This window comes from Vanellus vanellus, assembly GCF_965231255.1.
Source record: "Vanellus vanellus genome assembly, chromosome: 8".
Taxonomy (NCBI): Eukaryota; Metazoa; Chordata; class Aves; order Charadriiformes; family Charadriidae; genus Vanellus; species Vanellus vanellus.
In genome coordinates, this window is record NC_138913.1 from 24,341,824 (window position 1) to 24,367,146 (window position 25,323).

Sequence of the window (25,323 nt, forward strand, 5' to 3'; positions counted from 1 at the left end):
GATATTGATACAAGGCAAGATTCAGCTGATCGATGTACTGCTGAGAAATTGTGTGAACAAAACTGCATTTCTATTGATCATCAGACAGAAGAATTGCAGAGTAATTAAATATTCTTCCCTTTGTTCCATAAATATAGTTAAAACTAATTAGGTTCTTGAAATGCAGGCAGGTTTTTTGGCTTGAAAGAATGGGGTGAGTTTCAACTTGGCACATTCTTGTTAATTGGTTTCCAGCAAATCTGGACTTGTTCACCATCTGTTGAAATGAGCTTGTTGTTTCAGAAGAGGAAGGATGAAGTAAATGCAAGTACAATCATTAACTCAGCAGGACCAAAAAAGTTAATATATTCTAAAATAAAACTTTTATACTGTGAGTTAATTATGTAAAAACAAAACAGGATCACAAGATGGTCATGTAATGCAATAGGAATTAGTATGTCCTTAGAGGCTGATAATTTTTTTTTTTGTATAAACATAGTCAATTATAAACATTAAGTTTTAACAGGCAGAGGAGGACACTTTGGTTTCATTCTGCTTTAATCTTGATGTAAAATGAAGAATTATGTGTACTTCATGCAGGTTGGTAAGGAAAGTTTCCCGCTGCTGGAGGGGTATTTGCTTTTCTAGCATTGAGTTCTTCCAGCGATAACTTGCTACTAGCCCTTACTTCTCATTGCGGAGTGGATGGCAAGAAAGGTCAGAGAATTAATGGAAGTACCACAGACTGGTAAATTTAAGCCCCACGTTTCTTTTCATTTCTGGGAACCTAAGCCTGCACTCAGGTGAGCATACAGACCTTTTTCCCCTTCCTTCTGATTCTGCATGAATTAACTGGTCATTGAATATGCTAACTGTGCAATCCCGCAGCTGTAAGGACAAACCTTGGTTCTTTAAGGTGAACTAACTTGGTCTCTGTTTCATAGGATGAGAATGCAGTTGTCTAGAGAGAAAACATAAGATGCTTTGTATATTTTGTCTGGTAGGACTCTTACTTCTTAGGGAAAATCCATGGGATAATAAAATCTTTTACCTCTGATATGTAAAGCGTGTGTTTGTTCAGAATGAAAAGCACGTGCCCTCCACCAAGCTGTCACTTGGGGGAGGCAGCAGCCAGGTCGTTCTGGGGGGGCCAGCCCGGTGGCATCTTGGAGCTGGGCAGTGGGAGGATGCTGCCGTGTGGAGGCTCTTCCCCATGGTGATGGGAGAGCTGCATGGGGACGTGGCTGAGCCCCCCGGTGTTGGAGCCTGCCTGTGCCTGCAGGCTCTGAGGGGCTTTTCCCCTGTCCCTGCGCTTCCCCAGGACACCCAAGCACAGCCCATGGTGGGGAAGTCGCTGCCCAACAGAGGTCTGTGAAGCAGCAAGGTACCTCTGCTGCTTGGGTGGCTTGTGGCTGTCTGATCTTCACGCTCAGCCTTGCTTCTCCAGCTGCCTAACTTCTACGTGGAAATTTGTCTGTTTCTGTGTGGCCTGCCTTCTGTTCGGCTCTGCAGGACAGGCCTTCGGAGGGCTGCCCACCCTCCTCTCCTCGCTGAACGCAGTGATGTGGGTCTGTTAGTGTTCTTCTGAGCTTTCTCTCCCCCTCTTTCATCCTTCTGGTAGGGAAGTGTCAGAATATTGTTCCTGAACTTGACCGTTCCTCTTTCCAAAATTAGTCAATTGGTGAGGAAGTTTGTGTTTCGCTTGTTACACTCATTTTTGCTGCATTTTGGATTTACCTCATCAGTATCTAGATGTATTTTCCTCTCTTCTGCAGAAGAGGTCTGCATCTTGCAGTAATTGTGTTTGCCAAAACCTCTTCCCCTGCGTTGGCCCAGCCAGCCAGCACTGCCCAATGGCCCTCTCCTTCCATCAGCACTGGGCTGAGGAAGCAACTCCACGTCACCCTTGAGTCCTTTAGACATTTCCACCTTTTGAAGGCTGAAATGCTGATATTAAGAACATGACTGATGCATTTCAGTAAATCTAGTTACCTTTAAACATAGCCACCTCAAGATGTGTCCAGTGTGAAGAAAACCTGGTTGTATTGTGAAATTTTGCATTTTCTTTTGAACATTCACTCTTCGCTCAGTTTTTCATTTCTTGAGATTGTGTTAATCACACACTCTTAGGAGACTTGAAGTAAGTTCTACTTCCTAATCTTGCTCATGCTCTCTGGCAGAAGGCTGCTTTATTTGATTGAACAGTGGCACATATAAAAGCTTGGCAATAAAACCTGCTTTAGGAGGACTGTGTGGCAGAGATGCAGTTGAAACCCCAAGATATGGGTCACTGTGATAGCAGCTAGCACCTAATATAATTTACCTTTTATTTTTAGTACTTGCATATTGCAGTATGGCTCAGGGGTTGTTATGTAGCTTTGCCAGGCAGTGCTGAGTAAGTCAAAGTTTTGGTGTAACTGTAGGAGCATCAGCTTCCAGACTCTGATGGATTTAAAAAAAAAAAAAAAAAGTAGTACTGGAAACCTATTAAATTAGCAGTTGAGGGGAGGGACCTCAGTGTCTTCTAAAATGTAAATGAGCTCTTGATTTGTTACAAGCCTTCTACAGCTACATTCATGGTTCAGCCCCGTGCCATTAAATGCAGGCCATTGGGATTTCTGCAGACTTGGGACGAGGAATGTTTTGGCTGTGATGGACTACATAGACTCCAGCAAGGAGGCTGAAGGACCTGTTTTTTCACCAGCATGATGGGGAACCCATTTTTGTTGGGGGGAATGGCTGCATCTTGTTGATGTATCACACGTGCCTCTGGGCAGGTGATGGGAGGGCTGCTAGGCCCTTTGGGAAGGGGCAACCAAGCATGGGCAGTGGGCATATTTGTCGACTCAGCCTGCTGATGCCACGAGGCACGGGAAGCTGTGTGCTCACAGGCATCCCACACAGCACCTTTGCCAGGGGTTGGCTGCCCACTGCCATCACGGATGTGGGGTGGCTGGTCCACAGGGTGTCCTGGGTGTCTGAAGGGCCGTGCTGCCCACACTGGCTTGGTACGGCCAGCAAGGAGCTGCTCTCTGCAAATCACCTGTTGGTTTTGAGGATGAAGAGGGATTGTTGGGCCACTTTTATACTGTGAAGAATGAAAATACCTGTCAGGTGTTACCCTGTGAAATGGCTCCCTGATGCACATATCTGAAAATTGAGCAGTCCCCATTTTATTATGGTTTATAAGACTTTCAGTTGTCAATACTGGGAGTTGACTACGGCCCATTTAGCTCAACACGAACAGCTGTCTGATATATTATGTTGATGCCAAGCTAATGAAAGCCTGTTCTCACTCTTATACGTACTTACATATGTGCCTTAGGATGTACAAGTTGTTCCCAAGCATTTTGCTGCCATCCTTCTTATTTCCACCTAGGACATTATAAAAGTAAGTGTTGTGGATGCTGCCACAGCTTCCCAGAGAAAAAAAGGTATATATCATCTACCAAACATAGCTTCCCAAGGTAATGTCCCAGGTCTCAGGAAAATGCCAGTTTGTCATCATTTTGGTAAGTATAATTCTTGATGGTGGGAATCATGTCCCCGTGAAATCAATGAGGTGCTGCAGGTCCATTGGAGGGAATGTTTTCTGTATTAAATTAACAGAAATCGGAATTTGAGGGGAGAGTCGCTGACAAATATGGGTTGAGCTTTAGTGAATATTTTCAGCTGAAAAAAAAATAGCATAAAAAGGTAGGTGGAAGCACCTAAACTTCCTGATGTTAAGCTGAAGCATTTGTTCTAATATTTTAGTAATTAAGTTATTGTTTCTTGTTTTAAAACAATTTTTATCTAAAAATGCTGAATTAAAGTGGTGAAGTAACATGGGAATAAAACAAGCACTGTTAATTTTGTGTAAAAAACAAAACAAAACAAACCCAAACAAACCAAAACATTTATGTTGACCAAAATGTTAAAAAAACATTGCTATTTTTTTTGTGTTGGAAAATCCTAAGATAACCTAATTTTGGTCCGATCTGAATTTGGTTTTTTTTTGTTTTTTTTTTTTTTTAATTTGCTTCATACTGCAACAGGAAAAGTTGCTTATTTTCTGTCCAGTATCCAGCCTTACTGCCAGCAGGGACCAATGCGACTGAAAAGGGAACTGAAGCTTGGAGTGACATTTGGACCATCCAACTTGTCATACTGAAATATGAAGCCTTTGTTTCCCAGAGAGTAAGGACATGTCTAGAGGATGATTTTGAGTGCTTGGTTTAGGAGTTTCTGCATACCTTTGTCTCCTAAGTTAGACAATATGAACACCCTTGTGTGTCAGATATTTTTAGTGATTGGTATTTTTTAAAACAAGACTGACTTTAGGATGGGGTGATACTGGCCGTTACTTTTCCTGGCTGCTGTGTATGTGGTCCCTTGTACATAGGACATTCCTGTTTCTCTGCGTGAGGACTAGACCTGCTTGCTGTGAAATGATGTTGGTTTTGACTTGCTGTGTCTGCAGGTAAGGAGGTAAGCGCTGAGCAGAAATACCAGTTGGGTGTCCCTGCGTTCTCGCTTGTGGCTGCTGCTTTCACAGTTTCTGTTGTATTACAGGAAAATCTCTTGATTTCGGTTGGAGCCACTTCCACAGCAGCTTCAGCCGATCACTAAGTGACCTTCCTCATCACCACAGTCTCCTTTCATATAGTCCCTTTTCCACAGGCTCCTCTCAGCACCCAGGTGGATCTTGTGGGGCAGAGCTCTCCCCAGCAAGGTGGCGTGGGGCAGTGCCCCATCACGGGGGATAGTCCCCAGGTGGCGTCTCTGGTCAAAACACCTGCAGACAGGAGCAGTGAAGCATAGCCCGGAGCCTCAGCCCCTCCGTCACTGGGCTGTGACTAGTGGCCTGCTGCAGACAACGGGAGGATACAGCAGAGATGGTAGAACATGCAAGGCAGCCTTGCAACTGGGACTGATTATATATGTTTACACACCTCTTCTGTAGGCAGGTCACATCAGAGGACAGGCTGGAGCTGAGTGCGTTAGGCAGGCAGGAAGAGCACATGGTGCAGGGACTGCTTGACAATTCACAGCACTTAACTCCATCACTCTTACTGAAATCTTAAAAGAAGTGGGTGGGTTGAAGAATAAACAATCAGCTGTTTCCTTAAGTTTGCTGAGAATATTTGCTCTGGGAATATTATTATTCATAGTGAATGTGGAATGTGTTCACGCCAGTTCTAATTAACTGTTCTCGCTCGCCCAAAGATGTTCTCCAGTGGAAGCCAGTATGTTATTCTATTCATTTGGATTAATTAATGTGAAAAAGCTGAGTATGTAATTTCATACTTGAACTTTTAGATCTGTATTTTAATTTAATTGAAATCATGTTATGCAATGATTGAAATATTCTTATGGTCTGACCAGGGAAAGAAGTTTCAAGAAAGAAGACAACTTAATGTTGAAGAAAACCTCTCAAAATTTGTCATCTTTTAAAAAGATTTCTCTAGGATGTCACTCTGTTCCCCCATTTGTTATTCATGGAGCAACTTGTTCTCAGTGAAGTAACAGTAAAGGCTTTGGATCAGGCCCCAACTCATTTCTCACTCTTCAGATGGTGATTTTGTGGTGCTAGAGCGACAGTCAATCCTCATGAGCCCTTCTCCAGAAATTGCTGCGCGTTAAAACTCAAAGCAGCAGCTATAAGCTTACTTGCTCTGACACTGTGGATACATGGGGCTGCCTTCTGAAAGTGCCCCTGTGTCAGCAGCATTGTCAGAGTGTTGCCCTCTGCAAAGTCTGCAGAGCTTTTGGGGGGTGCAGCCTGCCGCTGGCCCCCAAGGTACCTTCTCCTGCTGGCATGGCTGGGTCCGACGGTACTGAGGAGGCCTGGGAAGTGCCTGTGGGTGAGCAGGCAGTGACTTAGCAATGCACATCATTAAGAAAGTTGGCAAGCTGGATTTGAGAAATGAAAGAAAATCACAGCTCATTGTTTTTGAATGCATAGCGGCCTTTGTGGTAATTAAACTAGCAGCACCATAGTAATGGTCTCTGTGGGGGAGTATTGAAAAATACAGACTGATGGAGTTGCCCTTTAGAGAAAGGTTTGGACCTGACACAGCTGTGGTTTTGGTTTTGACTGCCGAAAGTAGCATCTTACGGCAGCATTTTGTATTACTTAGCTGAGTTCAGCTTGGTCTCAAAATGGACTCATCGTTTTGTGGGTCGAATACTTGGGAGCAGTTTAGTAGACCGATGTGTTGTTACACAAGCTAAGAATAAACACTGACGGTCACTACCAAACTATCAAAAATTTTTAAAAAGTGCCCAGAGAGGAATGAACCATGCGCAGACCCCTACATATACAAGCTGGCTTTAAAATTAGCTGTGACTGGCTTTGCACAGCCACCTGCAGCCCTGGCTCCCAGCAGGGGAAGCAGGGGGAGGCTGCGGGGGTTGGCAGCCCCATGCTGCCGGCTTTCTCATGGCTCAGGTTGTGCAGCTGATTGCTTTTGGTTTTGCAATGATTTTAGCAAGAGTGGCTTGGGGCTGTCAGACTAACTGAGGGGGAAAGGAGTAGGGGGCTCAGTGTAGGGGGCTGGATGCTGGCTCCAGACTTCCAAAAGCGCTCCCCATCCTTGGCCTTCCCCAGTGCTACTGACGACTCCCTGCATTATAAGGAGCTTTTAATATATATTTTAAATGCCCCTTCAGATGTGTCACAGTATGCATGCAGTTTGCTGGGGGACTCAAGTGCCTTTGTAGGGCACATACCACAAAGGGCTTGCAGCCTTCGAGGCTGCCCACTGGGGTCTGAGGTGCTAACACAACCTCCTCCTTAAAAACTAACAGCACACCCGGTTATTGAGCAATGCTGGGAAAATCCCATGGCACCACATGCAGCACACAGGTTTACACACAGGTCCCTGCAGTGTAAATGAGGCAGGAGGGTTCGTCTGCTCCTCCCTGGGGCAACAAACGTGGCTGGGAACAGCAAACAGGTGATTTCCCACTCCACCGATGGCAGTAATGCTGTTTAAATGTCTTGTGTTTCCTTTTGCGGGCAAGGTCGTTGCAAAACTCTCCCCTAAGTCAGGAGTCGGGGCAAATGCTGTTAGCCCCTGGGACCTGCTTGGATGGCCGTGGTGAAATGGCAGCTGTTTTGGGGCAGACTGTTGCGTTTGCCTCTGTCATGCTGGATGACGAGTGTTGGGAACGAGTGCCGAGCCTCATCCAATGCCCCCACGCCTTGGCTGGTTGTGTGCTCCCTCCCTGGCCCACCAGCCTCAGAGACGGACCTTAAGTAGGTCTTTCTCTTTATCAGGCACTTTGTTATTTCGGGGACAAGCTGCGTGTTGGAGTGGTCACAGCTGTCAGTTTCACCCCTGCTTGAGCCCAAGTCCTGAGAAGGAAATGGGGGCCAGTTGAGCATATTCTGTCTCCTGCCCTATTTTCGCCACTTTTCTCCTTTCAGTTGAAGAGATCCGCATCCCCTGCACTGCCAGGAGGGGCTCCTCTCCTGGCGGCAGCAGGCTGGGTTGCTGAGCAGTGGAAGAAGAATTGCCTGATAAAAGTGCTTTGAGAAGCACTGCAGTATTTGGAAAGGAGATGTGGAAAACTGATGCTTATCCACCTCTCCAAGGACAATGAGCACTACAGAAGTATGGGCAGTTGCAATGTGGCTTGGGCCCCTCTGAAACATGAGGCAGTTTTGCACTAAGCATTTCGGACCATTTCTCTCTGAGCTTCATAACAGCTTTAAAAAACAGATTCAATTAAGACGTCATGGATCTAAATGCTTTCTCTTCCTCCTCACCCCAGTATTTAAGTGTTAGCCTCTGAAATGCATGAGCAAACAACAAACAAACTCACACCTGGTTGGCTTTATAACAGCAGGTACCAAACATCGAATTGGCCAGTTGAAATGTTAAGCGGGGAGAGCAAGGCATGTCGATTCTGTAATGAGGTTTGCAAAGGAAATGCACTTTGCTTTCATTCAGTACTTTTGATGAAGTTGTCTAATTGCATTAAAAGGTAAATATTTGTTATCTATCTCCTTGACAATTTTAATTCATCCGGCGTAGCTGTTTCTGAAGAGCTGCCTCCGCCAGAGCAGCGCTTTGTGCTTGCCCGCAGGGACCTGCTGGATCTGTACGTGTGCAGTTCACTTATTTCCCCAAATTTTTCATTAACAGCAAGCGCTCTGCTATTTTTATGCTACAACTGCTGGAAGGGCAGCTCCGTGTGGGGCTGTTTGCAGAAGCTGTAAAATCGATTAATGCCTTCTAATATGTGCACCTCTCCGGGTGTTTGGTTCATTTGCTGTGAAACCTGCGGGCAGCATGACCTTAGTCTTGTGCTGCTGTAACAGGGCATGGTGGCCGCTGCTTGTGTCCACCGGCTTGGCTAAAACGAGTGACTTTTTCAAGCAAGAAGACTCTCCATGCCTGATGCCTGCCTCTGAGGGCTCAGCAGCCGCCATCATCCTGGCTCTGGTCCAAAGCAGCGTGAGGGGCTGAGGGCTGCTCAGCACCTGTGCCATAGCATTTGGGCTTGGGCTGCTTGCTTAAATTAGCATGTCATTAGCTCATCAAATGACTCTCCATCATTCAACAGGTTTCCTGGCTGCGACTCACCTCAGCTGGCTGACAGACGTGCTGAGGTGGAGGCTCATGGCGGCAGCGCTGAGGGAGGATGGGAGCTGCTGGCTCGGGCCTGCGTGCCCCGTGCCTCGATCCTTCTCACGTTTGGTTTTGTATCCACTTGTGTTAATGTCCTGGCGCTCACCCAAACAGGAAGTAAGTGGGGGAAGCTTAAACAAACAGCTGAATGTCAAAAAACACATAGTTTCCTCTCAGAACTGTGGCTCCATGGGCAGTGTTCTGTCACTGGAGCTGTGAGCGTTTCTGTGCATATCCTCCCTGGGTACAGGAAATTTTAAAAGCATTACGGCTTTTCTGACTGAAACTGTTTCTGAATTTGGCAAATGTCTTTGAAGAGACAAGAGTTAAATCTTTGGCTATCAGTATTTAAAAGAAGCCCCTGGGCCACTGCTTCAAGGCACAGTCTGGACCTCATCCCTTGGTCTCTTGTCAGGGGTCATGGCAAAAACAGGATCCCCAGCTTGTCTTGTGGAGACAAAATCCCAAATGTGGTGGTGTATGTAGGAAAGTATTTGAAGGTGGTTGGCTTTTTTTGTTTTGGTTTGGTTTTTTGTTCTTTTTTTTTTTTTTTTTTTTTTTAACAAAACAAAGCAGCTGTGGCGGAAGGCAGCGGGAGGAGAAAGGGCTGGCACTGCAGCCAGCTCTCAGGCGTTGAGCAGCACCACGAGGGGCGGCAGCTCTTTGTCATTTGTCATTGCTTTGTCATTTTAAAAAATGTAGTAAAAGACATAGCTGGCATGGTCAGAGTCGAACACTTGGGCGGCAGAGAGCCCATCCCGACGTGGGTGTTGGAAGTGACTTGCTTTTACTGTGCTCTGATGTCAATGGTGCAGCTTGCAAGAAAAAAAAAGAGAAAAAAAAGCTGTCTTATGTCACTAGGGCTTAGCATGGAAAAAATTGCAAAATTGTTGAGAGAAATACGTGCAGAATACGTGATTTATTCAAAGAGCTGTCACTGTATGTGACTTTTCTTGGCATTTTACCTCTGTTGCAGTTTAAGGCTGGAGTTTTCTCCAAGGATGTAGCCATGCTTTGCGCAGGGCCTTAAATGCTCTCTGCCTTCTACTGCAGGCGATGCCAGCCATTGTGCCACCACTTGTAGCTCACTGTGCCTGCTCAGAGATGCTCCTTCAGCCCTCCGTTGTCTCCCACCATCGGCCTTTGCTGGCACTTGCTTGCCTTGGGTCGAGGGTGCTGGTGCCAAGATCTTCCAAAGGAGCTTTTCACAGCGGCACCTGCCGAGGAGAGCTGCTGCTGTTTGCCACCACTCTTCTTTTTACTGCATTTTTCTTTTGCTTCTTTTTTTTTTTAATTCTTTTTTTCTTAAAGTTTCTTTCTCCTTTAAAAGTTTGGTAACAGAAGTTGAAAATTGTTCACATCTAAGGGTGTGAATAGGAACCAAGTGACAAAAAGAAAGTTAGAGCAAATCGGACACTTGCTTTTGGTTGCATCTACCAACTCACACCTAGGGATGCAAAAGCGAATCTAAAAACACTCTGAAATTTTGTTTATGGTTAAAAGGAGCAGCTGATGCCTCTTGAAAAACCTTCAGCCCAGAAAGATTCTGCTGCTTTGTCTCTGACTTTTCTTTATTTTCCTTCATTGTTCTTCCTAATGAATGCTATTTGCATGAAAATGGGACCTTTTGTTTCTCAAGAGTTGATCCATCCCTATTACTTATTCCTCATTTGGACGTTGACCATTGGAGTCTGAGTCTGTCCAGGGAGTGCAATTAAATCAGACCCCCTGGACTCTAATCATCTGGGATTCTGGGCTCGTTTCCACAGCAACTGATTGTGATATAGAAAAGGGTTTCTAACTTCAGGTGGATTAAGTATGCAGCAGAAGTTGTGCGAATATGGTTGTAATGGAGAGCGGGTTGCAGTAATACAGAAAATATAAGTTACATCGGTGAACTACCTTTCTGATAGAGATGCTTCCCCAGAGTCCTCCAAGGGGCAAATGTAGCTGTTAAAGAACTGAAATCTGCATGTGCTGCTTCTGGCTGCTCTCAAAACCCCAGTTCTCCCCTGGAGGCTGTGAACGCTGGAGCTGCAGGTGCTAATCTGCTCCAGTGGGCCACCTGCAACATGGCTCTGCTCCATGGCTGGTTTGTCATCTGCTGTAGGCTTGTGGTGCCACTTCATCTTGTTGGATTTGGAAAACTTGCCTAATGGTACTTTGTGATGTATTCATTAATAAAATGTCGCAAGACTTTCCTAGGTGCCCTCAAACTGACCAGCAAAGTGCTTCCTTCCTCTCGGCTCCCAGTCAGGATGCCCTTCAAGGTTTGTTGCTTTGACATTTTGTATTTATCCAAGAAAATAATAATTTGTACCCTGAACAGTTTTGCCAAAACTTTGGTAAGCGAGATTGTGACCTATGTGGTTCTGTTTACATTTGTGTTTAAAGGACATGTAAACATGAGGTGGGAGCTGGGCTGTAAACATACATATTAGGAAGAATGTTGAAAATAAGATTCTTGAGTGTATGCAATGGAGTTCTGGAAAAACAAACACTTCATCTGATGCAAACAAAATAGTTTGCAGTATGGGAGTCTGGCTGCTCTGTTGTGCAAGTTAGACAACCCCACAGACTAGAAGTTAGAATGGGCATATTTACTCACAGGATCAGATTTTTGATTGCCAACAAGTGGGAGAGAGATTTGGCATGTCTTTTAAGATGTTTTGTGGTAGGTGTATGTGTTTATCCAAGGCAAGTGACACAGGCTAATTTGAGAGACCAATAACCCATGATAGCATGAAGTTTAATAATGACGTGAACAGTGTGCTGAAGTCCAGAAATGAAATCTAGGATAACACTCAGTGATACTGCTGGATTTCTGCCCCATTGTTCCAAAACAAGGGAACATATTATTCTTGCCTCTGTATTTTGTGTTGCAAAGGCGGGGGGCATTAAAGGTCTCACTATTGCTGCTGAGTGTAGAGTTAAGTTTTGTCTTGCCACTACAGCATGGAGTTGGTTACAAATGCAAATGGGTCCAGCTTGTTGCTTTACCTCCCTCCCACTCCTTGTAGCCTAAATGTGATTTTCTGAGGAATCATAAGGCAAGGTGTGTCAGGCTGTGGGTAACATCCCATCCTTTCGTATGATTTTTGTAGTGAGAGACAGGTAGAGGTGGGAAGGGCCCAGAATAGCTCATCTCCATTCAATTGGGCATTGGAGGCTGGGTGGGATACCCCAGGGCATCTCAAATGGGAGCACACATACCTCGTCACACAGCTGGGTCCTGCCCCAAGGTCCCAACAGGTCTCTGCGCAGCTGCAAGCAGAAGCAGCAGCGAGAGCCTGAGCTCAGAGTGAGATGAAGAGCATTTTATAACTCAGGCTTTCTTTTATCTTCTCACTACACATATAAAATGGTCTACATAATCATATTGATTATTAAGATCAAGTTATTTTACTCTGCATGAGGGAAACAAATCTGTCTGCAGGGTTTTTGCAGCCACACTGACCTTGGTCTGTCAAAAGTCCCATTCCTTTAATTTCTGCCCCTTTCAGCTGTGACATTTTTGAGCCACTGCACTTCCTGTTAGCATGAATGAAGTCAGACTGGTCTCTGCAGTCTGCAACTTCTCGTGCTTTCCTAAGCTCCTCTTTAAACTGAATAAAGCTATTTCAAATAGTGGCCTTCATTGTCTCAGATATGATGGCTGGCTGAGTGGGATGAGGTTAGATGCTGGTCTCTGGAAGGTGGCTTTACTTGTAGTCACAAAGTTAATACTTAACGGGGAATAGTCGGGATTGTGTTGGCGTATTCTGAAGTGTAATCTAAACTGGATTTCCTGGGTTTGTAATGCTTTGGATTAACAATTATCTGGCAGTTTTTATAACTCTAAACTGCTGATACTTGCTCTCAAGTATAATCCCAGTTTAATGCCTTTTTTTGTCTTGTAATAGAGAGAAGGATTAATAGGAATCTGTGGCATACAGCAGATGTGAGGTTTCACATCCTTTGGTGTCTGCAAATGGCACTGATTCAGCTTTTCCTGGGAAATGTTTCTGGTTCCTCATAGGTTTTTGGTTGTATCAGTATCCCACAGCAACTTTTTTTTTTTCATATTGGATAATGTGGTAAATGTCACTCTTATGATGTGACAGTGTATAAGAATCAGAATATGAAGGATAAATGGAGCAGTTGTAGGTGTCCTTTGCCTGTCACAGTAGCTAAAGACACTGATTCATTCGAGTTTGTTGCTATGGTAGAAATTTCTCAGTGGGCAAGAAAAGCAATGGAGGGAAAATTCTCAGCTTTTCTAGACAATTCAGTGCCTCCATAAAGCCGAAGACAGAGGCACATGAAAGGGAAGGATGGATGAAGACAGGGCTGAGTAAGGCAAGCCGGAGCACTTGATTGAATTGTAGCTTTGCACTGGCCATTTGCAAATCCAGGAGCAAGCTGCACAGGTCAAATTTGAGAGTCAGAGTATCCTCACACTGAAACCGGACACATCAAGGACTCTGCGTGTCTCTTGTCACACCACGGTCATCAATGGGAATGTTCTGTCACTATATTGTGTCACTTGGGACATTTTTGCTTCTTTATGAGACTTCCATCTCAGCACCAGTAAATGCAGCAGATGAAAAGAACACACAAACAGCTTTGCCGTGTGGGGAAATGACTGTGAAGTGAGCTGGGGTGCAATTTCTGCATGTGCCTATCTGTAGTACTCCACTTTCAAAGCAAAATTAACTATTTCACACTTCTTGTCTGTGCGAATTTTCTCAGAGGGCTTCTCCCTAGCATCTAGAGTGCTACAAATTCTTCTTTGGCTCATGGTTATGTCTTTCTGCAGAGAAAACAAAAGACAATTTTGACCCTCTCTAGTGGCAATAGAAATGTTAAAACCACTTGTAGAGGAGTGCATGCATATGAAAATTTCTATAAAAGCCTATGCATTTCTCTTGAGACTTGCTTTTCTGATGTTTTTTCTTATTATCACTGACCAAAGATGTGGCATTGCTCATGGTAAATATTTTGTTCTATTCATTGTATGTGGACATCTTTCATAAAATGTAAAAGGCAATAGTGAAGTCTGTAAGGGATACTGCATGCCTGGTACCTGTGCTGATTCTTTATTTTGGAGAGATGAGATCTTTGATTGGCATTTCTGTGGTTATATGCAAATATCTTCAGTGATGTTTTCTTTTAAACCTTTTTCCTTCCCAATCCAAACAGATGCTTCCTGACCCCGAAACACAAGATAATGGCTGTAGTAGAAGAAAAGAAATTTGGAAAGCAGATGTGCAGAGTTATTATATACCTAAGTTTGAGCTTCACCACGTTCCCAGGTGAGTGAGTCTGTAGGAAATAGGACATTTGGCTAGGTTAAGTGTGAAATATCAAAGCTGCTGGAACACACGCCTAGTCTTTTTGTGAAACCTGCAAATAAGTGAGTAAGAAAGTTACTTATGTGAATACGATACGTGCATGAATGTCTGCAAGACAGATCTCTCGGCAAGAAACCTGGCAGCCTCAGGGTGCATTTTGTGAAGGGCCTCTCAAATGAATCGGGTTTATTGGCCCAAAGAGTGAAGTTCCCTGGTAGAGCAGCTTCACTACCTCCCACGACCCGCTATGCTTTCAGTGCTGGTTTACACCTTTTCTCTTTCAGTATCCAAATGCAAAAACAAGCGCAAGTGGAAAAAGTGTTCCATAAGAGCTCTCTAGCCTCCATTCTCCTTTCAGAATAAACTAACCATTTCTAGCTAAGAACTGTATGTGTTGGGAATGAGTCCTCAGTCCTTAGGGGTGAATAATTTTGAAAAAAATCCTGGGTTTTGCTTTCTTTTCCTCCTCAGGAGGAATCATTACCTGTATTCTGGAAAGCCTGTGATGGCTTTAGATTGCAAATTTTCAGATTTTTTTCCCTTTTATTTCTTAGCACTCTATGTTAATATTCTCTTGGTGCAAACAGAAATCAATGTAGTCTTGCTAGATACCCAGTGTCATGATTTGGATATAAAGCCCTACAAATGAAGAAACTGTTACAGCTACCCACCTGAGCAAAGAGAGTGGATCGGACCACACCAGATTTGACCTGGAAAATGAATGTTCAGAGGCTTAGAAGCGATGAATTCCAGCAGAGGAATTTTGAGTAGAAAATGTTGCCTTTGCAAAGTTATCATTTCCCCCAGAAATCTAGAATGGAAGTTGTTACCCTGCCCTGATAATTAGTGCTCTCTCAGAGCTGGCAGAGGCACTGTGAGCCATGTGTTGAGGGAGGGAGTTCAGGCAGTGGTTGGCTTTACCCTGTCCGTGGGGAGGTCAGTAGCTTTTCCACACCTCAGCCTGTCTGTTTCTAGAAAAAAATCAGTGACCAGTAATGTTGGAGAAACCTAGGGGAAAGGCTTGGGAGAAGAAGAAACGTCTCAAGTGCTTTTAACTTGTCCTTCATACAGCTTTAATGATGCTTAATTCGGTCAACATCCCTGCCTGTTTTAAGCAGTGTGTTATTGTGGAGGGAGGTAGTCAAGCTAAAAATTCCTAAATATGGTATTCATCTCTACTGTCTACCAGCACTCTAAATGAAATTATAGTGCAAGTGACTTTATGGTCTTTGGGACCAAGGACAGCAGGATAACAAGTAAGTAAGAACAGGCATACCTTAAAATGGAAAAAAAGCTGAGCAACAGGAAGCATAAAACTACAGGTAAGTTTCTATTCTCAGTAATAGCAGTATAAGCCCAAAGTCATGTCAGCAAAACTAATGGAGCTGCCTCAAGCTATAGAACTGCAACTGAGATCAGCTTCCTCATATACTTTGGCATTTTTTGCCTCCTGAGGTACTGACAAAATTCCCGTTCCCTATGTTCAGGCATTATCAGTTAAAGTGGAGGCCGTCTTGGCATGGCCCACTGCTTTGAAATGTAAACTACATCTTCTGCATCAGCACTGTTTTCTTTTATTATTTATTAACTCTGCTTCCAAAAGGAATCTGAAATCTCAGTGGTAAAACCTTTGAGTCTATTGAAGTGCAGTTAGTTATGAGTGATGAACAAGGAGATGATGAGGACTGAGTGCCTGCTGGCAGGGAAGCTAGTCAGGTATTCTGAATTTACCAAGGGAGTCAATCAAAATGGCAACTGATATGGAGAGGGAATTCTTGCTGGAATATCCTGGTGGGTTTTATTTTCATGCACTTGGACATTGCCAGGACATGGCTAGTGTAAATGCACAGCCCTTGTATCCTCAGAAGCACAGTTCATCAGCTGAACACGAAAAGGACTCTGTGAACACTGGCACACACATAAGTCTATGTCGGGTCAGTGTTTCCCTCCTCAGTGACTGGACTTCTGTGGTACAATCTCATACAAAATACAGTGACTTCACAAAAATTTCACTTTTACAAACTAGAGTCTCCACATGCAAAGTCACTAGCTCACACAGTCTTTGTGTTATCCTTCTCAAAACTGCACAGAGAAAACGCACTTCAAAGGCTGGGATCGGTATCTCTGCCTAGAAGATACACTGCAAGGATGCAGCTCAACATGAATATGACACCTAATTGCTTTGGTTGTCGACATCCTCATTGCTCAGGAAAGTGGCAGCTGGCCACCAGGGTAGCGCAAGGGGCAGCAATGAGGTCCCCCAGAGCTGTGAGCTGCCTCTCTCCAGGCAGGGAGCATGTTGTCATTCCGTTTATCTAGATGTCTGCAAGCACTGATAAGAAGTAGCTGAGTGGCATGTTGGGCTCCTGCTGGTGGATTATTTTTTATTGCCTTGTTTGTTTGGGAAGTGGTAGTGCTCAGCTTGCTCCAAGGTCCGAAAGGTTGCTTTCCCCCTGGGATCCTATGTTGCTGACTACTGCTTTAGGGATCCAGGCTGCTATTATCCCCCAGTAAGGTGGGGTTTGTTCCTTCAGATTCACGTGTTTGCCACTACATTGGACTCAGGCTTTTTATTTCATGCTTTTGCTTGGTTCAGCTCTGTTCATGAAACTAGGTTTGTAATCAAGCAGGGAGGAACAGATATATGAAAAGCCTGTGAGCAGGAGAGGAGCTGGTAAGGAAGCCTGGAACTGGGATAATTAATTAATCTGAGCTATCCAGGGACTTGAGCTAGTGGCAATATCCTTGAGAAGCGTGATGTGGTAGGCACAAGAAGTGTTGCACCTTGCACAGCAAGTGAGTCCATGGAGGAATGGCATGGCAATCTTGCTATACCCATGTTGTCTTAAAGCTGCCTTTGGATTTAGAGTTACAATCACTTTATTTTTTTAAAGAGCATGTGCAAATCTAAACCTGACAGGTGTGCGTGTGTGTGAGCACGAGCATACATGATAAGGGCGGGGGAAGCAACAGAATTTAGTCTGAAGCTTTTTACCATAAACTCTAAGTCTCTGTTTCTCAGCAGCCCAAGTCTGTAGTGACTGAAGGCCTGTGGAGGTTTGCAGGTGCAATATAGACAGGGAGGCTGAAAGACATTACCACATATAAGTGAACAAATTTTTTTTTTTTTTTTTTCACGATAAAGAGGAATCACATCCAAAGACATATGCATCTCCATTTACAGGAAATAACTCCATTGCTTTTTACCCATGCATGCTAACACAAAGCATTAAGGAAGGAAATAAAAAAAGTTAGAAGCAGTCTCCTGGGAATAGACTTAGTTTGGGTTTTTTATGAAATATTTTCATAAATCTTTATGAAATTTCATGAATATTTAAAGGAAATTGCTTAGATAAGTAGTTCAGGACCCTGCGCTTTCCATGAAAGCATCTCCACACATCATCCCAAGTAACTAACATGCAGCATGTGGATCAAGGCTTTGCATAGCTGTGTTTTCACTGTTTTTTAATGGCTCTTCCAAGGACTCTTTTAAAACAAAATAGTAACACACGCCATCAAGGCAGCAGTTCAGGTTTGCCCAGCAAAGAGTGACCTGAACGATGTTTCGTAGCACTTGCTGAAAACTGGTGTGAATGATGTTATTCTTCACCAGAAAATACACAAGGTATGCCACGTGGTAAGGCATGAAACAGACCAAAAATGCCACAAGGTTTGCTACCATTATCTTCTCCGCTCTGGTGATGTGCGTTTGGGGGTTGTCTGCTTTTCTGTGCTTTCTCAAACACCTGATGGTCTGAACAGTGCAGAAAGTCATGGCTGCCATGCTGCCAAAGAAGATAGTCTCCAAGGTGCTGAGCAGACCTGTATTTTTCCACGTGCTGTTGGAGAAGTTATGGAAGCAGGATGAGATGTTGTGGCCCTCTCCATGCAGCTGGAAAGTAGAGACTGTCCCAACTGAGGTAACCAGGCAGATGACAGCACAGACCATAGCAGCTTTCTTTGTGGATCGCAGGGTGAGAGCTGTGAAAGGGTGCCGGATAGCGATGTACCGGTCTACACAGATGCAGAGGGAGATGAGGATGCTGCCGTACATGTTTACAAAGTAAAGGCTCTCCAAGGTGGAGCAAAAAACAGACCCCAAGTTCCACTTGTTCTGAAGGTGGTAGGAAATGGTTTTAAAAGGAAGAGTAAACAGTAGCAAAGTATCCAGGAAAATAAGGGCTATCATGTAGACTGTAGATTCTGACAGATTTTTGACCTTAAACAAAAGGAATGATAGAGCCATCACATTGAACAGCAATCCCAGGGTAAACGTGGGGGTGTACACGATGAGCTGGAATAGTTCCACGGTAGCGCTGATATTGCTCTTGGCATGGGTGCCATTCATCTCTCCAGGTATACTGGAAGAGAAGAAAATCGCCTTTACTACAAGGAAGGACGCAGATCATGTTTAAGACCTGGTACAAAGACCAATGAGGTCTTTGTGTGTCCACAGACTTGGAGACAGTTTTTCCTCTTGGGCTGCTGCATGCTGAATTGTAGCTCCCAATAATATGGAGCTGCTTAGTGCCAAGGGATCTGGGAGCAAGGTTGTGCCTCAAGGAGGAGCAAGGCTTTCTGGGGCCCAAGCTTCACTTGCACTGTTACCCCAAACTGTGCTACGCTATAATTTAGGCTAGGCAGAGTATAGAGGTGACCACACCATCCCCTTGGAGTGATGCAATCTCTTTGCAGAATGAGTAGCAGCCTCTGATTTTAAGGTTACTTGGATTGTGGGGATGGAAGCAATTAGTTGGATCAGATTTCCTGAATCAAGCTATCATAAGAGACTTTGGGGAGCCAGGAGCATGAGGGTCCCCCATATTTACTTATGTGAAGATCCCAAACAGTTGTTGCCATTCTGCACCCTCTCCCACCAGCACTGGGCAAAGAGAGGCTGTGATTACCTCCAGCCCTTCTGACAAGCTTGCTAAAAGGAGGCAGGCAGGAAGTTTCAAACAGGCTATTTCTAGCAGAGGTTAAGTCTGTAGAAGAAGAACGAGATTTAAGAACCCAACCTTTTGCCTACACCAGCCAGACTTACCACAGTGGATAAATTTGTATCTGCAAAGACAGTTTTAGAGAACACGTGTCTGGTTTCTCTGCAAAAAGGGGACTGAAAATGTCGAGGTAGGCACCCTCTGAGCAGGGGTCATGAAGTAATTCTCTTCTTTAGAGGAAGGGTGCTGGTTTGATCCTGCCCTCAGACTCTCCTGTAAGGACCAGGAGGCTCTCATTGTTTTCTGCAATGCTGATCTCAGCTGGAATCGCTTACAAATGCAAATGCACATGCACAGGAATACCTGGTCCTCTCTTCCAGCCACTTCCGTCACAGCAAATACAACCTGTAAATAAAGTCTTTCAAAGATCTTTGTGTCAGCGCCCAGAAATTACTTTCCTCTACTTTTCTACAGTTGTTACTACTTCGAACCAGTGCTTTTCCTACAGGAGTAACTGATCTTGATGCTGTTTCATTTCAGATTTGTCAGCCGGTTTCAACTGTGAGAATGAGGTGCTGGCAGGGCTGTGGGTGCAGGGATCCATCCGCAGCTTTTGTCCTGCTGTAGCAGGTACAGGTTTTATTTGGGTCCCCGCAGTAGGCAGTGCTGCTGGCTGTGTAAAGCATTTCACAGCCTCCTTCCTTGCAGAGCACCTCTGCCTGTAAGGCACTGGGGGACATTGCTCAGTGGGGCAGCAACCCTGTCAGCGGCGCCTGCTTTGCTGCCATCTGCGAGGGACTGAGGGAATTTTGAGGGGAAATAATGAAATTCCCTTGTTGGGAATGGCCCGTGGCAGGTGAGGGGTTACACTGACAATCTGATACTGCCCGGTACAAGAGGGTGGTTTAGGCTCGGCAACCCCATATGCAGTGCTCCTGCTGAGTCCCCTTCATTGAGTCTAATGCTGTGAGGGAACCCCTTACTGAGAGCCAAAGGGAGGAAAAGTTAATTTAGGAATTACTGGAGAGTAATAAATATTGGCAAAGTTCTTTACTTCATTGCCTCTGTAGGAGATTTCATTAGTCTTTTGTTTCTTTCTTTGTTTGATAGTGTGTCTTGGAAATTCTGGGTCTAGAGAAATAAACTTTCAGCTTCTTACCAAGACTTTTACCTGAGAAAAATCTAGTTATGATAAAAAGGCATTTTAGACTAGAATCTGTTGTGTAGATTTATAAATCAAACAGAAAAAAATATTTAAAGCATCAATGCAAAAGGTAGCTCCGTTCATTCTTAGAAAAATATGTAGATAAGCTATAAACAAACCAAGTTAGGTAAAATATACTTACATTTTCAGATCTTGTAGCACGAAGAAAGCTTTTAAGGCAAGGTTTCACTACAATGAAATATTCTCTCTTGTAATCTTACCTTTGGGCTGTCTGTAGCTCTGGTTGTTGACTTTTTCTCCTTCTCAGCCTGTAGAATTCTTGACACTTGTGTTTTCTTTTAAGGCGGTGGAGTGAGCTGCATGCAAAGTAACTGCTGGTGAGTATGTCAGAAAGCACAAAATGCTGCTACTTCTCATTTCATCACATATTTCCATTACAACATCGGTCTCCCCACGCTGTGTCTGCATACGCACGCTATGTACATAGTATATCACACAGAGCTCATTTAAAGATGTAAATAGATGGCTTTGTGGGGCTAGTGTCTCTGAGTCACCCATTCAAAACAGTCTCCAGTAACAGAGAAGTAAATTCTGGCCCTACGGGTTTTGGGTTTGGTTTGATTTTTTTGTTGTTGTTTGTGTTTTTTTTGTTGTTTTTGTTTTTTTTTTGTTTGTTTGTTTGTTTTTTTCTACAAGACATGATTTTATTCACTGCATGTAACATCCATGAGTAGTGTTAGCTGTCAAAATGTGCTTTAAGCTAAATCCTGAGCTATCCCTGTCATTCTTTCCGTTACTTTTCATGATACCAAAAAGGAAAAAGAGGTCACTGATTTTCAGTTAGTATTTTAAAAAAAGACAAGGGTTACTCTTAAATCTGTTTATACTCCTAGGGAGTAGGGAATGTATCAATGAATGTACCAATGGAGAGTATTGGGGGGAAGGGGAAAAAAAGATTTTTTTTCCCATTGTATATGAGTTCGCAATCTTCTTAACAAAGGGGGAAAGAAAGGCCATAGGAGTAGTTTTGCTTGGTCCTCTGCATACCCCTTAAATATAAAAACTGAGGATTATATTGGCTGAATTCAAACCTGGGCGTCTGTGAGAGAGATGGGGATAGGAGATGAGAGAAGAAACAGTACTTGGGGTTTCCCCATGGTATTTTAGTTGAAATGACTCTACTTAAGAAAAAAAAAAAAAGAAACACCACCAAGGGGAAAAAACATGATAGAAGGTCTCAGTGAACAATACCTCATCGCATTCCTCACCTAGGTTTCACTTCTGTGTGGTGGTCCTGTGACCATGACTGCACTTTGGTTATTAACAATAACCCCCCCACAACACAGACAGCCACCATTACCTCAAAGACGCATTTGGGGCCTGACCCAGCCTGGGTGGTGGGAACCAAGGCTGCCATGAGCATGGGACCTAAGCCCAGTTGCCAGAGTGCTCTCTGCGCTTCTGTCCTGGTCCAGGGTTCGCACATGCTAGTTCTGATACTGCCACCAATGCTCGGCATGGATGCTCTCTCTTCCTCATTCAGGGGTTTCCCCTCACACACTTGGAGCTGTCTCTTCTCTCTTATTTTCTCTTTGATACTCATATTCTCATGCCGCCTAAGCACTGTCCACCTCGCCAGAGTCTGCCCAAAGGCGTGCCTCCTGGGTGTGCTTGTTGCAAAGCCCTGTCTGGCTACATGCCTGGAGAAGGATGGTTTGGAAAGGGGAGGAAGAGGAAGCAGCAATGCCAGGGTTGGCACGTCATAGTTCAGCCAATGCCAATGATTGGTCTGCTTTTTTTTCCAGCAAACGTCCCCGTGAGTTTTTAGGGGGGAAACTGAGGAGAAGTGAAGGAAGGCATGCAGGACATGAAGGAATTGCATTTGGGACACGGTGTGAAGACTCCTCTTCCTTCAAAATTGAAATGGTGAAAAAGGATGCTGCTGAGGGCTGATGGTGAGAGGAAAATGAAACCAAGTGAACGGTGTAATGGAAAGGCTGGGCTAGTCCGTGAAGGACTCTCAGACCGTTGATTAAGAGCTTAACTTGTGATGCAGGGGTGAGAAAGCTGTGAGCAGCTGAAGTACCTTTCTTTTCTCGCTGCAGGCCCTACTCTGTGCTAATGGGAGGCGACTCTTCACCAAGTCCTCAAGACCAAGTGTGCTGTCCCTTTTCTTGCAGACCGGGGAGAAGAAGGCCACACCCTGCAAACTCTGCCCTGTCCTTGGTGCCTCTGTGCGTGTCTCCGATGCCACCAGTGTGAGAAGCACCTGCTGTTTTGTGTGAGTTCAGATGCTGAATGCATCATCTTGTTCCTTTTTGCTGACAAAGGAGCTGTTTCATGTGCGTTTTTTTGCTAGTATTGAGGACTTTGCCTTATTGCTGCTGTCACACAGACCTCCCATTCAGGCCATGCATGCATCCCTGGGTGGTAACCAGCGAAGCTCTGCTCATTCCCTGTGCTTGCCCTTGGGGCCGACCTCCCTCTTTGCAGTGCTGGGCTGTGGCAGCCATCCCAAGGTAGTGCTGGGCTGTTGCCGTGCCCTGACACAGGACAACACCACAGACAGCAGTACCATGGTCCTGGCTTTTCAGTATGAGGCTGCTGCTGCTGACGTCCTTCCAGTTTAGGAGCTAAATCAGTAACCATTGCACTACACAGGGTTGTGCAGCAGACACGTAGTGTTAATTTCTTGATCTAAATCAGAGTCTAACCAGTGAGAAAAATATTTTCTCTGCTTGAGAAGAGAGAGCATCCCCTGCTGTGATCCCCTTGCTTTCTTCCTTGATTTCCCCCAGATGTCCTTTAAGTCTTCTCCACTTTTCAACTTCATTCACCTCCCTGCTGCCTCCCCAGGCCCCTGGATTTTCTCTTGTTTGAAGGGCTGCTCTAGCTCTGGGCCGGGGAGGAGGCTTCAGAAGCCAGCCAGAAGGAAACAGCAGGAGTTTGGGCAACAGAGGCCACAAAAGAGCAATGTGTGGAGCCTTGTGATGGTCCTGGAGAAGCTTTTATTGCTCAAGTGTGCTTGGTTGGAGTTGCCTTGGGGGACTGAGAGCACGTTTGAGCTCCTTGGTCCTGCTACGAGGCCTCACTGGGTGGCACCCAGGAACACCAACCTCTCCCTACATCCCACCTGGGACATGGGCCAGGAGCTTGCTCCTGTCTGCCATGGGCCATGTAGGCACCTTGGGCCATTGCAGCCTCCCACCAGGGCAGGCTGCAGCCTCTGGGTGAGCCAGAACTGGCATGAAATGTCCAATCACCTAAATCCGGTGGCTCTGCAGAGCCGTTTGCTATTGAGTTGCTCCATCTGGTGGCTGCAGGGGAAATGAGAAACACGGCTTCAGCCCTGTGATGTCTCTGTTGCTGTGGTTGATCACCAGGAGAAAAAGATACCTGTATCTTAGCTTATGCCACAACTTGCCTCCACCAGCTGAGCACTAGACTCCTTGTCTTCACCAGCCTCTGTGTTTGCTCCACTGTCCACACTGTGGACAGCCCGGGAGTGATGAGAACATGGAGAGCCAAAAGCTCTGATGGTGATGGGTGGAGAGGGCCAAAGCACAGAAGCAGCTGAAATGGAGCTTTTCTGTAGAGGAAGTGACCATAAGTGCTGCCTGTGGGTTGCTGGTGAGACCAAGAGGCCAAGGCCAGGAAGATGCTGTGGCAATACAGAGGTCTGACCCCAGGCGATGGCCTTCTCACGGGCGTTTAGTGTCCTCTGGAAGGGTGCTACAGCTTGAGGGAGGCACCAGCAAGCCTTTGCTGTGCACCAGGGCCAAGAATGTCCTGGTGGAAAAGGGTCCTTTCAAAGCTGGAGAAGCTAAATCTGCTGCTTGGGAGAGCAGGTGAGCTGATTTCTCTCTTTAAGCTCTGACATGTTTAATTTTAAAGTGATCTAGTATTTGTTGAGAGACACGTTTTGGTTTCCACAGAGAAATCAACTGGGGATGCTGCCATGGGGCTCCTGAGGCCAGGGCAGGAGGGTGGGTATTTTCTGTGTCAGTGCTCTGGGGATTGGTGAAATTTGAAACTGATGAAATGTGAATAAACCCAAAGGAAAATGAATTTGTTCTCAATTCTTCTACTACGTTCTGATCTAAGGTCCAGGCAATTCAGGCATTCATTCCCCTACATCCTTATTCTGCTAACTCTCAAGCTGCATCACCAATGGCAACAAGTTGGTGAAGATGTATCTTGTGTTGCAGCTTTTGCGCTTTTAGTTATTCTCTAACTCCACAGAGCAGCCGTTCAAGTGGGGCTCATGCACCCCAGTTCAGGGCCCTACATACCACATGTCAGCATATGCCTCTTTCCAGTCTAATGTCTGAGTCATTTTGACACTTATAAAGTATTTTTCTATTTTTTTTTCCTACTCAAACCATTAGCTACACTGGTCTTCAACTCACAATTACCTTTGAAAGACTTGAGACAGCATTTTTGTAAATCAACTGTTTCCCAACAGATCATACAAACCTCCAAACCATAAGACTCCCTCCCTCCACCAGCATTATGAGACGGGTGCTTCAGCTGTAATTTTGCAAGGTGAGAAAAAAATCAGTTATTGAAGATGATCAGGGAGCTCTCATTTTATTTTTCACAGTGCTGAAGTAACAAAATAACTGCATAACTGGACCACCGTTCGAAAAGGCACTTGTACACATTTTGAGTCAACTGGGCTGCTCATATGGTTGAGGAGCTGCATCCTTCTAGGGTTCACCCTGTGGTGACCAGGAGAGTCTTGATCAAGACCCCGCATGGCTCACAGCTCCATTTCTTCTTAATGGGAAAGGTCAGTTTTCCTTGGCTTGTTTCTGGGGCCTGTTTAATGGCACAGCGTGTGTCTGTGAGAAATTGTTAGATGTATTTATGGTAGCCCTCATGGCAGAGAGGGAATTTTGCTGAATGTCATTATGAGAAAACAATGACCTGAAGAAGAATGTAAGAGTCATTTGAGGCAAGAGAAAAAGTGCATCTAATATGGCATCCTGTCTTTGACTAAAGCCAGTAGTGGATGTTTACAGGAAAAGCGTAGCAAACTGTGTTCCTGTTGCTGACAGTACTTCCAGAAACAAGCAGTTTAGAAAATAAGGAAAGCTTGATCGTAAAGGCTCCCATAGTTAGGTTCCAGACTTTCCTCTTCCTGTATCCCACAGTGTTTTTCTACTGAGGCCTTATAATCTATGCCATGCATTGAACATGATATGCACGTGCATCTTTATGCTGAAAATACCAAAATGTTTAATCCGTGCATCTTTAGTATTTTAGGGAATCAGCTGGATATC

At 44.8% G+C, this 25,323-nt stretch overlaps 1 protein-coding gene across 1 annotated transcript; it reads right to left on the reverse strand.

The window, feature by feature from the left end:
- Positions 1–17,345: 17,345 nt before the first annotated feature.
- Positions 17,346–18,281, reverse strand: LOC309675034 (G-protein coupled receptor 55-like; the record flags this gene model as incomplete). Its single annotated transcript, XM_082487235.1, has 1 exon — positions 17,346–18,281. One exon carries the CDS (start codon positions 18,279–18,281, stop codon positions 17,346–17,348), a length of 936 nt encoding a protein of 311 aa, XP_082343361.1.
- Between the last annotated feature and the right edge of the window lie 7,042 nt (positions 18,282–25,323).